The 15,763-nt window shown below is 36.1% G+C and overlaps 1 protein-coding gene across 1 annotated transcript in view; it reads right to left on the bottom strand.

The window, feature by feature from the left end:
- Positions 1–13,383, bottom strand: part of LOC121415490 — a 31,581-nt gene extending 18,198 nt beyond the window's left edge. Inside the window, exon 1 of the mRNA XM_041608693.1 lies at positions 13,281–13,383. Within this exon, the coding sequence (XP_041464627.1) occupies positions 13,281–13,377 (97 nt within the window). The 5' untranslated portion in view covers positions 13,378–13,383. The remainder of the gene's footprint in view (positions 1–13,280) is intronic.
- Positions 13,384–15,763: the final 2,380 nt, after the last annotated feature.

The raw sequence follows: 15,763 nt of genomic DNA on the forward strand, positions 1-15,763 counted from the left end.
ATTGCAGAAAAATTCCTGTTTTATGAATTTACAGAATGATTCTGTTATTGCTTTCTGCAAAATCTTGTTTATTTTCTGTAAAATCACGGGTTTTTTAACAGTGTATGTAATTTTGGTGATAATTACTGTAGTTCAACATTCAAAATGGCTGCCATACACCCTTTTTGTGAACATTATTTGTCTCCATTCAAATTGTATATTATACGATAAGGGCCTATGGTGGCCATTTTCAATTTAAAAATGCAGCATTTATCACCTTGATTACACACCATTATGATATATCTAGTTAGAAATCTTGGTTTTAGACAACATTTCACCCTAACATCACAATTCACAATTGTATACAATATTTAGAGTCAATCAAAGCCAAATTCTGTCAAAATTGTATGTCCCATGTTACAATGTACAGAAGACTTTTAGGACCTATGGCAGCCATTTTGGATTTCAAAGTACAGCATTTACTACCTCCACGACCAATATGTGATGTATTTAGTTAGAAATCATGTTTAAGACAATATTTTACTCGTATATCACAGTCATATGCATTTTATGATTTTTCACTCTTGTGAAAATTAGTTTCTCCATTCGCATTGTACATAATAAATATAGGGCCTATGGCGACCATTTTGAATGTCAAAATACAGCATTTATCACATACATATGTAAATGACATATTAACAATAATGTTTTTACTCAGTATTCCACTCGTTTAGCTTAATGATATGCATTTTAGTGCTTACTCTTGTCATTTTTTGGCCCCGGCCATTGCCATTGTACATAATACTCTTTGGGCCAGTGGCGCCTATTTTAGATATCAAAATAAAGCAATGTCCCCCTATATGACATAATAAATGATATATCTCGTTAGTAATGAGATGATTTGCATATATTACTTCGTTCATACATCGCGAATTTCTGTGGTTTAGTGCTAATTTTTGTGAAAATTAGTTATTCCTATTCATATTGTTCAGAGTATACAAGGGCCTATGGCGGCCATTTTGAATATCAGGAAAATAAATATTTTGTAATTTTTTTTTCAGAGAGTATTTCACTCCTGCCATACGATTTCATGCATTTCATAGCCAATGTCCGGACGATCGTAGGATTTTCATGGGTAATTTCCATATTTTGGCGGCCATATTGGATTTTGCCGATTTGCAGAAAATGCTCAAGGTTACACGAGTGGCATCATCCAGATTCGTAATCAGCACCCTCGAATTGACAAGAAACCATAAAAAAATATTGTATAAATAAAAACAAGGTTTGGTCAAGTTTCTATGGGGCCTATCCTGGACTATAGGGGTCCGGCTGCACAGCTTGGAAATCCTTCCTTCGATGACGTCACAATGATTGACAGGTCGATCGGCCGACTCTTTTAGTGGGCGTTCCCGTTGAAGTCCATTTCCATGGAATAACTCAGCACCGGTTCGTCGTACACAGGAACCGATGCCAAATTCGTATTTTTCACTTGAAGTAAAACTACCTAATAATAGATATGTATCTAAATTTAGAAAAAGATTAACAATAGGCGTAACGATCAATATAATTTTATTAAAGGGGAATGAAACCTTTAGAGCATGTAGGCTTTTGTCGAAACATAAAAATAAAAAAAATCAGAACAAAGAAAGCTTGAGAAAAATCGGACAAATAACGAAAAATTTACGCGCATTTGAATACTGCAATCACTAAATGCTATGGAGATCCTCACATTGGCAATGCGACAAGGATGAGTGATGTCACATTTGAAAAACTTTCCCTTTGATGGGCTATAAAATACCCTCAAAATGTCTCCTTTTGCTTGTTCACATGGTGATACAAACTATATATCCATGATGTATTCTTTAAAAATCTGTATTACATTCCCTCCAATAGAAAAATACATGATCTACCAATAGATGTGATAAAAAGAGGCAGTAAAATGAATTATATACTAAAGTAATGGGGAGAGTTGTTCACAAGTGACATCATATATCTTTGTCGCATTGCCAATTTGCAGATCTCCATAGCATTAGTGATAGCAACATCCAAATGCTCATAACTTTCTCATTATTTGTCCGATTTTTCTTAAACTTTCGTTGATCTGTTTCTTTGATTTTTCTGTTTTCACACAAGCTATATGGTTCCAAAGGTTTCATTCTCCTTTAACATTTATATTCTTTCTTACCATTTTTATTATGATCATTGTTTGGATTATCATGATCATCATTCAAATCCTTTTTTATTACCGGCAGAAGCTCTTATTAAAACGACATCCCCTCCAATACTAATCCTATTATCTGGAGGTTACTCGCACGCGACCAACTGACTTAATAAAGGTCAAGTCTACCTCCGAATAATGTTGATTTGAATCAATAGAGAAAAATCGGACAAGCACCATGCTGAAATTTTCATCAAAATCGGATGTAAAATAAGAAAGTTATGACATTTCAAAGTTTCGCTAATTTTTAAAAAAATAGTTAAATGAACGATCCAGTTATATCCAAATGAGAGAGTCGAAGATGTCACTAACTCACCATTTCTTTTGTTTTTTATTGTTTGAATTATACAATATTTCAAATTTTACGAATTTGACGATTGGGACCTCCTTGCCTGAAGCACAAAGTGTTAAAATAATGGAATTCCACGTGTTTCACTTGAGTTGTGCGAGTTAAGGCTCACGCAGCTCGCGTACGACTCGCAACTCCAACTCGCCAAAGTTGCTGCAGTGAATTACATGTACTATTATTTTTTATAAAATATACCAGTAGGAATATACATGTATAGGAGGCTACATTAAAAATAAAACACCATAACATGTCATTCAACGAATGTTGTTTCAAAATACAGTGCGTCCTAGAAAAAAACGAAACCGAGATTAAGCGATAATTTTTTTTCTCGAAAAAAAATAAATGACCTACCAGTGTAAAGCTTAGAATCTCCTCTTTCATCTGATATTATTTAGATTATTCCTCACCCACGCATGAGTGATCAAAAGCAATTTACAGGCTAGCGTTCTAACTCACTTGACACTCCGTCTTGTTGACGATCAGCCATGAATTAAAATGAAGTAAATTAAAATTAGATATAAAATATCTTCCGCCTCGCTCGCGTGCGATTGTAAACAATCAGCAAGGCGAGCAAGCTAGCCCTGCGTTTGTGATTGTTTGTTTACCATCGCATGCGAGCTAGGCGGATGATTTTTAATATCTAACCCTATGGGCACTTGCCCGCCCCCCCCCCCGAATATTTTATTTATTTTTTTTTTTTTTTTGGGGGGGGGGGCAAAACGAGATTTTGCCCCCCCCCCTGTAGGTATAGAAAAATCATAAATTATTTAAGGACAAAAGTAAACGCTGAAAGCACTTTTCTGCCTAAAAATTGTTATTTCCATTGTCAAAAATGAAAAAAATCCGAGTCACCATGGTTCCAGTCCGAGTCACCAAGGTTCCATTCCGAGTCCGAGTCACCATGGTCAGAGTCACCAAATTTATATGTCATATTTTAATTTGTTTACTCTAAAAGCTTTAAAGTAAACCAATTAGACAAACAAAAATAATAATGTCATATTTTAATACGTAAACAACAAATTGAAATATGACATTATTTTAATTTGTTGTTTACTTTAAAAGGTTTGAGTAAACAAATTAAAATGTCATATAAGTAAACAAAAATGAAAATAATGTCATATTTTAGTTGGCTTACTTTACACCTTTTAAAATTACTTTGACATCATACAATCAATCATATAAACAATCACTCACCCAATCAACAATTGATTCAAATCAACAAATACTTTATTGATTACAATTAAAGAGAAAAAATAGAACTGCAATCGTTTTAGAACGATGTACATGCATTGATAGAGGGCAAAAAACAGAAGGAGAATAGAAGGATACGAGACCAAAATAAATTAAGTATTTTCCAACTTTGCAATAGAGGGCGATATTTTTAAAGGTAATGGTCACTGATGCGTTACGAACCAGTGAATTATGAAAGATGTTACCATAAGCAAACCGTGAAAATATTAGACCAAAATGAATGGAAACGAGGAAGTTATATGGCAATTTTACATTTTGCGACTTTTCAATAGAGGGCGCTATTTCTAAAGATAATGGTCAATGATGCGTAACAAACCAGTGAATTATGGCGGATAATACCAGAAGCAAAGTCTAGAAAAAAAAAATAATTTAAACAATTTAATTCAAGATTATTTGATATTACTGTGTTAAATATCAATGAAAAAAATGAAAACTTCAAGATGTAAGAATCACCAAAACAAGGATATTACATCTTAAAAAGATAAAAAAGAGAGAAAGAAATAGTTCAACTGAAGTGTGATTTATAGACTGCCGAGTTCGCCCTACGATACGACCGAGTTACCCATGCAATCGTATACACAATGCATGTAGCTGCACAGTGCAATGCGCTGTGTAGTCCGCTGCCCGTTTACAGCACAAAACTGATGTGCGCAGCTCTTAGCGTTGAGGCAAATCATGGGAAAATCAACTTTATTGTCTATCGTAGGATATACATTTTCCATGAAATATTATTGGAAAATACTTCAAAATAGTGAATAATGCTGACTATTAAATTCACCAGATTAGTATGAGATCTTCCGGCCTCGAACCCGGCCTCGAGCCGAGTCACTGAGGCCACATGCTACGAGGCCGAGTCACGGCATTACGAGGCCAAGGCCGAGGACTGGCAAATCCGGCAAAGCCGGCCTCGGGGCCGGCCTCGAGACCTCCAAGACTGCATGGTAGTTGGATTATTGGATAAATGAGATGATGCTAGCTTGAGTCGGCGAATTGAGTGCAGAGTAGGAGTACTCATCTATCGGAACTTTTTTTTATACGCACTGTGTAAATCATACATATTAGAACACAGAAAGGCATGCAAAATTCGAGCCATTAAAACATTCGTATCACAGGAACCATTGACATTTGAACATTTGCTGGACATTATATACGATATATGAGAGGGTGGATAGGGTTTTTAAATGAATGGGCAAGGAATTGAACATTGATATTAAGGAAATAATGAATGAGCATTTATACAGTGCGTATCAAAAAAAAAGTTTACACTTAAAAAAAATCCTGTAAAATTATACATTGGTAATATCCTGGTGATTTTCCACGTTTTAACAGTGGTACGGAACCATTGAAGCAAATGACGACATAACTGTCTAAAAATATTTCCGCTAGAGTGAGCACCACTTACTTTTGAAAAGTTAGTGAAAACTGATTTGCGCAGAACTTTGAAATAGTTATGCGAATGAAAGTAGACCTTAATCACGAAGAACACATATAATTCAGCTAGTAAAATTGATTTGAAGATATATTTTACCCTTTTTTAACTTGTTTCCTTGCTCAAAACACTTCGAAGAGTGCATTGTGCCCCATGCCGCCCCCCCACACACCGAGGCAATCGTGACGATATTTCCATTACACTGAGCTGTGATTTACATGAATGGCTTAGGCTTGATTTTAATTTTGTTAACCATTGTCAAGCTTGGGGAAAAGTGTGAAGAAAACTAGTATTAAATGAAAAAAGAAATGTAAACCCACTTTAAATGATAAAAACTTAAGTGAAAAAAGGCTAGAGATGTCTGATATAAACTTTTGTTCAGATTCAGTTATGTCCTCAGATCCAGCTGCCACAAAAAGGGTAAACGTTTTGCTTACTAAGTGTTGAAATTTCGGGGTGGCAAAATTGTAACAAAATGTTTGAATGTATTCGTTTTATTTCAGTTGACTAAAAGTGCAAGGGAAATGTAAGAGAAATGTTTCGTAGGGTAAATTTGATATGCCCGTTCCCTTGACACAGCGAGAAAACCGAATTTCTGCGAACTTTATACAAAAATGGACAGTGCTCACTCAAGTGTAACATTCTGTCAAAACTTTTACTTTCATTGGATAGATGAGGCCCAAACCGAAGAATATGTGTGAAAAAAATACCCACATATTGTATGATTTTGAATTCCAGCCCAGGGCTTTTTCAAAGTGTAAACTTTTTCTTGATACGCATTGTAGTATTCAGTATTGCATTTTTGGACATCGAATTGTAGATTGGAGGCAGATCTTGTATTTACGTTATGTTTTTCGGATACTATAATTTCAAGTTATCATTAAAGAAGTCGGAAGATGAATTATTTAAACTCTTAAAAATAAATATACATCGGAAATACATTACTCCTTTGGGATAGGAGAACCATTCAAGTTTTTTGAATAACTGATCACATGGGGTGGGGATGTTAGCTTTGAGTATTATTCTGGCAGCAGGTTTCTGGAGTTTAATTATTTGATTCGTACGTGTGATTAATCGTAAACCCCATACTTCACAACAATAGTCAATTTGACGTTGGATTAAACAGTTATAGATTAGTTTTGCAGTGGTAACATCAATGAGTGGATTAGCCCTTTTCAGTATGGTGAGAGCAGCACATCCTTTTTTTTACTAATGTGTTCTACAAGATCATGCAAAAGAAGTTTATCGTCTATTATGACACCTAAACATATACTGTGCATAAGCAAATCCAGATAAGTATATATTCCCTATGATTATATGATTATTGATAAATTTTGTGTTTACTTGATTGCTTGTCCCTGGAATCAGCCGGATAGGGGTAGTTAGTTTTAAGTCAGTAGTTTCTCACTCCCCATGTACCGAAGGATTGCCTCGAGACTGCACTACGGGTACCACTATCCAGCTGATTCCAGAGAATAGCAGCACTATGAGAGTTGATTTTGATTTTTTTTTGCTTCCATCTGGTAGAGCTTCATGAGGTTCACCAAATTTCTCCACTGAATTTTAAATTTGGAGTAGAAAATTATTCATGCTAATTTATGCGAAATTTATTCATAAATCACAGAAAATGACATTAATTAACCGAAATTGCAGTGACTCATTATTGGAATACATATCTCACTATTCAAATATAGCGAGTGCGAACTAAAAATTTTGGATATTATTGAAAACGAAACATTTTCCACATTTCTATATTGAAACAAACTTAGATTCTGCATCTGTTATTGAACAAGCTGTGTATTAAAAAAAAAATAATGCGAGCGCAAAGTGCTAGCTGAAAATTTTGATTTCTGACCATAAAACTGGACATTCTAAGCACAATTTATGTAAGCGCGAGCTGATATTTTCAATTAACTGTTCTTAAAAAGGACATGTTTATTCAATCTTTGCAGTCATGATACATTTTCACTAATCTTAATAGATTTTGCGAGCGCATTGCGCAAGCTGATGTTCATACTGACCCTTTTAAGTGCTGTCCAATACGTAATAATATTTGGAAGATGATGTAGATCTCACTAAATGAATGATGCGAAGTGCGAGCCTTTTTTTGGCGAGTTAGAACTACAACCGGGTCATTTTAATTCCTGTCGGTAAAAGCGCGCGTGACTTTTTAGGCGATGTTTTATACTATAAAATCGGGACATGTAATCACTGTCTGACAAATTTTCGGCATTACTCCTATTTGTTTAAGATCAGTATGCTCGATCTGTAATGAAAATCATAAGATCAGTATGCTCGATCTGTATGAAAATCATAAATCATAAGTCAGAAAAAATTGGAACCACCGGGATTCGAACCTGCCATCTACTGCTTTCCGGGCAGCGACTCAACCACCAGGCTATTCTGGTTCACGGTTAAGCCACGATGAACTGGAATTCAAATCCCCCTCGATCCTCTTCTTTCTGACTCATTACTATTCAAATGCCGTCCGCCGTGGACAATAGATAGTAAATTAAGAGGCTTTTATAGGAGGAGATTATAATTTGTTTAACAAATTTTCGGCATTACTCCTATTTGTTTAAGATCAGTATGCTCGATCTGTAATGAAAATCATAAGATCAGTATGCTCGATCTGTATGAAAATCATAAATCATAAGTCAGAAAAAATTGGAACCACCGGGATTCGAACCTGCCATCTACTGCTTTCCGGGCAGCGACTCAACCACCAGGCTATTCTGGTTCACGGTTAAGCCACGATGAACTGGAATTCAAATACCCTCGATCCTCTTCTTTCTGACTCATTACTATTCAAATGCCGTCCGCCGTGGACAATAGATAGTAAATTAAGAGGCTTTTATAGGAGGAGATTATAATTTGTTTAACAAATTTTCGGCATTACTCCTATTTGTTTAAGATCAGTTTGCTCGATCTGTAATGAAAATAATAAGATCAGTATGCTCGATCTGTATGAAAATCATAAATCATAAGTCAGAAAAAATTGGAACCAGCGGGATTCGAACCTGCCATCTACTGCTTTCCGGGCAGCGACTCAACCACCAGGCTATTCTGGTTATGATTTTCATTACAGATCGAGCATACTGATCTTAAACAAATAGGAGTAATGCCGAAAATTTGTTAAACAAATTATAATCTCCTCCTATAAAAGCCTCTTAATTTACTAATCACTGTCTGTAGATGAAGCCCTTGTAGTCAGGGGCCTTAGGCCTTAAAGGAGAATGAAACCATTGGAACAAGATAGCTTGTGTGAAAACAGAAAAATCAAAGACACAGATCAACAAAAGTTTGAGAAAAATCAGACAAATAATGAGAAAGTTATGAGCATTTGAATATTGCGATCACTAATGCTATGGAGATAGCAAATTGGCAATGCGACAAAGATGTGTGATGTCACTTGTGAACAACTCTCCCCATTACTTTATTATATATTTCACTAGAATTGCCTCTTTTATCACATCTATCCATAAATCATGTGTTCTGTCTACATGAGGGCATGTAATACATATTTTTTAAGAATACATCATGGATAAAGAGTTTGTATCATCATAAGAAAAAGAAAAAAGAGACATTTTGAGGGTATTTTATAGTCCACCAAAGGGAAAGTTGTTCATCAGTGACATCACACATCCTTGTCGCATTGCCAATGTGAGGATCTCCATAGCATTAGTGATTGCAATATTCAAATGCTCATAACTCTCTCACTATTTGTCCGATTTTTCTCAAACTTTCTTTATTCTTATTCTTTGATTTTTCTGTTTCTACACAAGCCTATTTGTTCCAAAGGTTTCATTCCCCTTTAAATTTGAAGTTTTGGGGACAGAGTTTACAAAAGCACCAAACTTTCCCTATGTCACTATTAGGTCAATAGCTTCATTTTTTCCCACAGAACATGGTGTTGAAAATTGCATCTTCATGCAAAAATATGCTAATTTATGCAAATTAGCAGTATTTTATGCATGAAGCCATATGCCATTAGGAATCAATATTTTTTTTTTCAAAAGATACCAAACTTTAGGAAAGTCTCTATCAGGTCAATAGCTTTAATTTTTCCCACAGGACATGGTGTTGAAAATTGCATCTTCATGCAAAAATATGCTAATTTATGTAAATTAGCAGTAATTTATGCATGAAGCCATATGCCAATGGGAATTAATAAAAGTTAATAAAAAGATACCAAACTTTAGGAAAGTCTCTATCAGGTCAATAGCTTTAATTTTTCCCACAGAACCTGGTGCTGAAAATTGCAACTTTATGCAAAAATATGCTAATTTATGTAAATTAGCAGTAATTTATGCATGAAGCCATATGCCAATAGGAATTGATTAATAAAAGTAAATAAAGAGATACCAAACCAAAGAAAGTATCTTTCAGGTCAATAGCTTTAAATTTCCTTATCAATCATGATATTGAAATCATGTTTTTATGCAAAAATATGTTAATTTATGTAAATTAGCAGTTGATTTATGCATGAATAGTAAAAATTAGTAAAAAGGAATAAAAAGAAACCAAACTTAAAGAAAATCTCTATCAGATCCATAGATTTAATTTCCCTATCAAACGTGCTATTGAAAATCCTGTCTTCATGCAAAATATGCTAATTTATGTAAATTAGCAATTATTTTATATGTGTAAATTAGTCCCATTCCAGTGGGTTTAACAGTGGAAAAGGGGCCAAACTGTTGAAGTAGATCTATCACTCAATTCAAATTTTCAATTGTATGCTATTGAAAATCCCGTTTCCATGCAAAAGTGTGTTATATTGTGTAAATTAACAATAATTTATGTATGAAGCTGTATTCCATATAACAAAAAGCATAAAGCCGTATTCCAACCAGAACAGTGGCAAAAAAGTCCAGCCAGAACGGCCAGAATCGAACCGAATTCAGACAGAATCCTCCGATTTTTGCCAAATGACGACCTGAATAACGACCCGAATCGAACGATTATGCCTGAATTTGCAAAGTACGCCACAGAATTTTCTGAAAATGTGCCAGATTCTTTCGAAATGGGCTATAATTTACCGATTCGGCAGCTTTTTGGATGCCATTTTTCTGGCCAATTCATCTCATTCGTCTATATTCTTCTGTGTATTCGAGTAATGATTCGTATGATATGGGGGGGGGGGGCAAGAGTCGGACCTTTAATTACTCTACGACTGATACGAATCGAGTCTTCCCAAAATACCCCAAAATGCCTCCAAAAATCCCACCGAATTCCATCGGAATACATCCCAAAGGGCCCGAATGGAATTTGTTGTGGTCACATTCGGGAATAGTCTGGAGGGTATTCGGCTGGTTTTGAACATTTTAAAATGAGCTGAATTTTTCAGCGAATGTTCCCAAATTTTCTTGCATTTACGAAGGCAAAACAGAATATTCGTGAAACCACCAGAATACATGTATATGGATGGATTCGCAGCTGATTCGATTCCGTTCTAACCCTAGCTTTAAGCAAAGGGTTACACCAAAACCAAATTTTCCAGAACAAATTCGTATCAATTCTGCCCAAATGGCCTGGATTCGGTACTTATTCATGTCGGATTCGGGGAGCTCCCGGAATCGCTTCGGAAGGATCCGGGACTATTCTTTTCTCCCTCCCAACGGAAACATTCGTGGAGAGATTCTGCTTGTCTTGGAAATTTTAAAACCAGCTAGCCGAATATCCTCCGAAATACTCCAGAATGTGGCCAAGACACATTTTTTCGAGCCACATTAAGGATGTATTTGGATGGAATTCGGTTGAATTAATTTTGGGGAGGCACTTGGACAATTATTTTGGGAAGTCGATAGCTCTGATTCGGGACCTATTCCAGACAGATTCGACTCTGATTCAGCCCAAAATTGATTTGGAGAATTTGGTCTTTGTGTTACCTTAGTTTTAGAGATAGAGATCAATTCATAAGCCAATAAAGAAAAATCACTGAAATTATTCAAGTCACCTTCAATCAAGGGACGACAGAAAAAGAAGGAGGATCAGGTCTCTTTGCTCAAATCTTATGTGTCCCTGTTCTAAAAAAAATGTACATAGTTGTCAGAGGGGCAGACATGGACAGCTTTTTCTGCCATGAGAACCATCCATATACCCTCCTCTTTCTGACAGGGGAAAACTCTACTTGGGAAAGAAATCTGACCCGGTAATTGCTTTGAAAAGAAAGATGAAATACTGTTTATCTCTTCCATATCATTTCGGGTTTTTTTTAATTGTGAAAGGGGTATGCACAGGATTTATAATTTGCATAAATTTGCATTTTAAACATGATGCTCTCCTCTGGTCGCATCGAAAGTCACCATGTAATGAATGAATTGTGTAACAGTGTCTCATATGCATAGTGTTATGTGCTTGTCCCTCGGTTTAAAACCTCAAAAAAAAGGATAGTTGATGAGTTTTACACATATTTGCATAAATTTTGCATAAATTTGCATTAAAATTGAAAATTGATTCTTATTCAGGAGCTGTACAGAAATCAATCTAGATTTGATGCCCCGTCAAAATGAATCCCAAATACCCCCACCCCCCGAAAATAAAGAAAAGAAATAGGCTTCTATAGAAAAGTTTAGGTTTGTACTATACATATACATTAATTCACGGTGAATAGTGTGATGTTGCATAATTTTGCATAAATTAGCCCTATGAAAAAGGATTCCAGTCATTGATATCGAGGCATCCTATCAAGAATTAATGCTTTTGGTACCAGTGACACATTTGGAAAAAAATTGTGATTTTGACAATTCTATATGTCGATATATGGTAATACATGTGTTTTTACATGTGATTTGCATATAATTTGCATAAATTAACCTTAAAAATTGATTGATACTCACCAATTTTATAAAAATCGACCTGCAGTTAAATGCTTAGCAAAAGAAAACCCAAATACACACAAATTGGGCATGAGAAATTTATTTTTAGTGAGATATGGTGAATTATGAGTTTTTTGCATAAAATTTGCATAAAATAGCATTTTAAAATAGGGTGCCCTTCACCGATTTCAGGGCACCCTATCTAGAATTAATGCTTTTGATACCAGGGACCCATATGCAAAAAATGGCGCTTTTGTAAATCCTGTCCCCAAAATTTTGCTAAGGCCCCTGACCATTGGGAACAGCCCTGGATGACCCGACGGGTGTTGACATTCTTATCACTGTCGGTACATGAGGCAGTTGGAAAATGCAGCGTGAATCGACAGTTTATCATTTTTCTGACAGGCGTCGATTTCACTAAATGAATAATGCAAGGGCGAAGCACAAGCTGAAAATTTTTGGGTGACTTAGATTTAAAATCGAGAAATTCTAATCACTGTTGGTAGATGATTCCTTTGGAACAGCACTGGGTGACCCGATACTTACGTTTTAATCACTGCCTGTACATGAGGCAGTTGGAAAATTCCGGTGATCCGACAGTTTCTCATTTTTCTGACAGGCGTCGATCTCTCTAAATGAATAATGCGAACGCGAAGGGCGAGCTGAAAATTGTTGGCTATCTAGACCTACAACCGGGCCATTTTATTCACTGTCGGTACAAAGCGCGTGTTTACTTTTTAGGCGATTAAGACTGAAAATCGGTAAATTCTAATCACTGTAGGTAGATGAAGCCGTTGAAACAGCCACAGGTGACCCGACAGGTTATCATTTTTCGACAGGCGTCGGTCCAACAGCCCATGTTTTTTTTTCTCTGTCCTCTTTTCTCTCCTTTCTTTTTTTCTCTCCCTTCTTTTTCCCTTCCTTATTTTTTCCCTCCCTTCTTTTCCCCTCTCTCCTCCTTTCTTTCATTTTTTTCCCGATGGGCGCGCAGATTTCCCGACGATGTCCATAGTAGTGGGGGTGTCGCACGCACCCCATACCCACTCCCCCCTTTTTAGCGGCGGCCCTGCTCATAAGTATCAGTAAATTTGAAAACTACCTTGATTATTGCACTTTATTCTTTTACTGTCCATGCGCATGAGCTTACTATGAAGTATGAACTGAATTTCATCTAATCTTTATATAATAAAAAAAACTTTCTTACATTAATGTTATTAAAAATGTTTGAAATCTTACCTAGATGATCGTCTGTATCATCAGTGTCAGCATCAACTAGTCTCAAATCCATCACCAATGGTGCGATGAGAAACAGAAATATTACAAAGCGATGCATTGTGGAAAATCTACAAGGCATGAGAAAGGGGAAAACAATGGTTAAAGGAAATCTATAGTAGCCACCAGGTGTCAGGCTCTCACAGTGTGTGGACTTGGGGTGGTTTCCTGAATGGCCCCAGAATGCTGTTCTGGAATGGTTGGCCTATCTCACTCTTTGTCATGATTGACCCTTTAAATGAGTCCTGTAAATCAGATTGATTCAGGACTGTAAATGCTGAATTTGTAATTGAATTTAGTATCAAATCTCAATGTCACATACATGTGCATGAAGCAATACATCACAAAATACATCGTGGTTATCCCCCAAAGATTCTTATAGAAAGCCCCCACGAACGTGTTCTGTGCCCATTTCACCTGAGAAGGGCCCGTTCTGTGCGTGAGCAAGTGCCCCCTTGCCTTCTTGTAAGTGCCTGTTCTACATATCAGATACGTTGTTCTTAAAAACCACTATTTTCGTGCTTGATGAGCTCCCAGTTTCTTTACTTTCCCTTTGGAACAGGTGTTCCTATTATATGATTCTCGAAAAACAAATTAAATTGATGAATGTTACTTATAATTATCTTGAGGAATACGAGGCTGTCGCTATTCAAAACAAAACGCTGCGCTGAGAAAAACGTAAGCGTGTTCAATATACTACTGATACTGAGAATATCTTATTACTGATATTTGGTGAATTAGTTCAAATTCTTAGGGCGATTTGGATGTCTAGACATTTTTTATATCTTCAAACAAGGGTGCCGGAAGGGGGGGGGGGCAAAAGGAGATTTTGCCCCCCCCCCCTGTGCCCCCCTTAAAGTAGAAAAATGATAAATTATTTCAGGACAAAAGTAAACGATGAAAGCACTTTTCTGCCTAAAAATTGTCATTTCCATTGTCTAAAATGAAAAAATCGCCGCTTACGGGGCAATTACTTATCATAGTAAGCCTCGCGTCTTTTGACGAAAATGTTCCTCTGTGAAACATACCTTTGATAAGCCCCTTTTTCATCTTATTACAATGTGATAAAAAACGTTTAACCTTTCAATGAACACATTTCAGACTAAAACCGAATAGCAAATTGATAGTGGTCCACCAATGATTATGTTTATAACTCTATGATGCTGTGTCGGCTAACAAACGAGCGGTCGCCCAGAAACGCGCAGACCGGACCCGATATCACTGAGACGCGTGAACACTATTTACTCGAGCAACATAATATCTATGTCATAGCTGTCAAGCCCAGAAACCATAACATCTCGAGATCGTCATTATCTCATATACTTATTGCCAGAGTAAGTCATCCCTGAAAGAGTAGATATAGTTTAATAAAGATACAGATTTAAATTATGAAAACTTGTTTCAATTATTTAATTTTCAACTAAATATAAATTAAGTTAATACAATGATAACAAGTTAGTGCCCTAAAGAAAATACCAAGGTCATTTCAACTCAATATAGACATGTTATCAGAAAATTATGCACAGAATAATCGTGTGTAGAGGATTATAATTTCTAATTTGTGAAAATGGTGAATCCCACTCGAAAGCACATTAGAGATAATGTTTAGACATTAAAAAAAATAAAATCATCTGTGAAAGTGTCTACTTGACCCGACTCATATTATTTGAGATGAATTATGAATAAAAATGTAAATAAAGAATATAAAAGAAAAATATAAGCGTTACAGTACTGCTTTACTATAAAATAAATCTTAAGATATTTTCACAGCCCTACATTTTCCTCTATTCCTTTTCATTGGCATGATTGGCAGGCGTTTTGCCTGATACTATTTCAGATCATATGATATAGCACTTATGTATTTAAATTCCAAAACTTCTTCTCTAGTTCATCCCAGCTTTTGTTATTCATGGACGTTCGCAAAAAAAATGTAAAATCCGGGGGTGGGTGAGGCGGCAAGACCTAAATTTTCGAAGAAACTTAAGAGCGAGGGGGTTTGTGATGGGGGAGCTTTTGCATTTTCTAGAATAAAATTGAAGGATTTCGTGCACACTTTTGGTGAATTTTGTGAATTTTGCCCTCTCGATCGGCGATCCCGACTGCGGACGGTCATGTTTGTTATCTTAAGGTCTTTGACATTGGTTTGAAACAATTTCGTTTGCAATAAGGCTGGAACTGCAACCCTGATCATGAAGAAACACCAGTCTGGGTCAGAAGGGAGGAAACAGAAGGAGAAAAAGAACTCCAAGACTGTTTAATTCTCAAGAAATCTATTTTTGAATGCTCTTAAAAACGCAACTTTTATACTCCATTTTTACACAAAGTCCTTACCGTGGGGGGGGGGTCCCACACCCTCTCCCGCTCGATCGCTTCGGTATCTCACGCTGTCAAAACTATTGTGCCCCCTTTCGGGATCCCCCCCCCCCAAAAAAAAAACTGAAAGTGTT

The sequence above is a fragment of the Lytechinus variegatus genome, chromosome 1 (assembly GCF_018143015.1).
Source record: "Lytechinus variegatus isolate NC3 chromosome 1, Lvar_3.0, whole genome shotgun sequence".
Classification (NCBI taxonomy): domain Eukaryota; kingdom Metazoa; phylum Echinodermata; class Echinoidea; order Temnopleuroida; family Toxopneustidae; genus Lytechinus; species Lytechinus variegatus.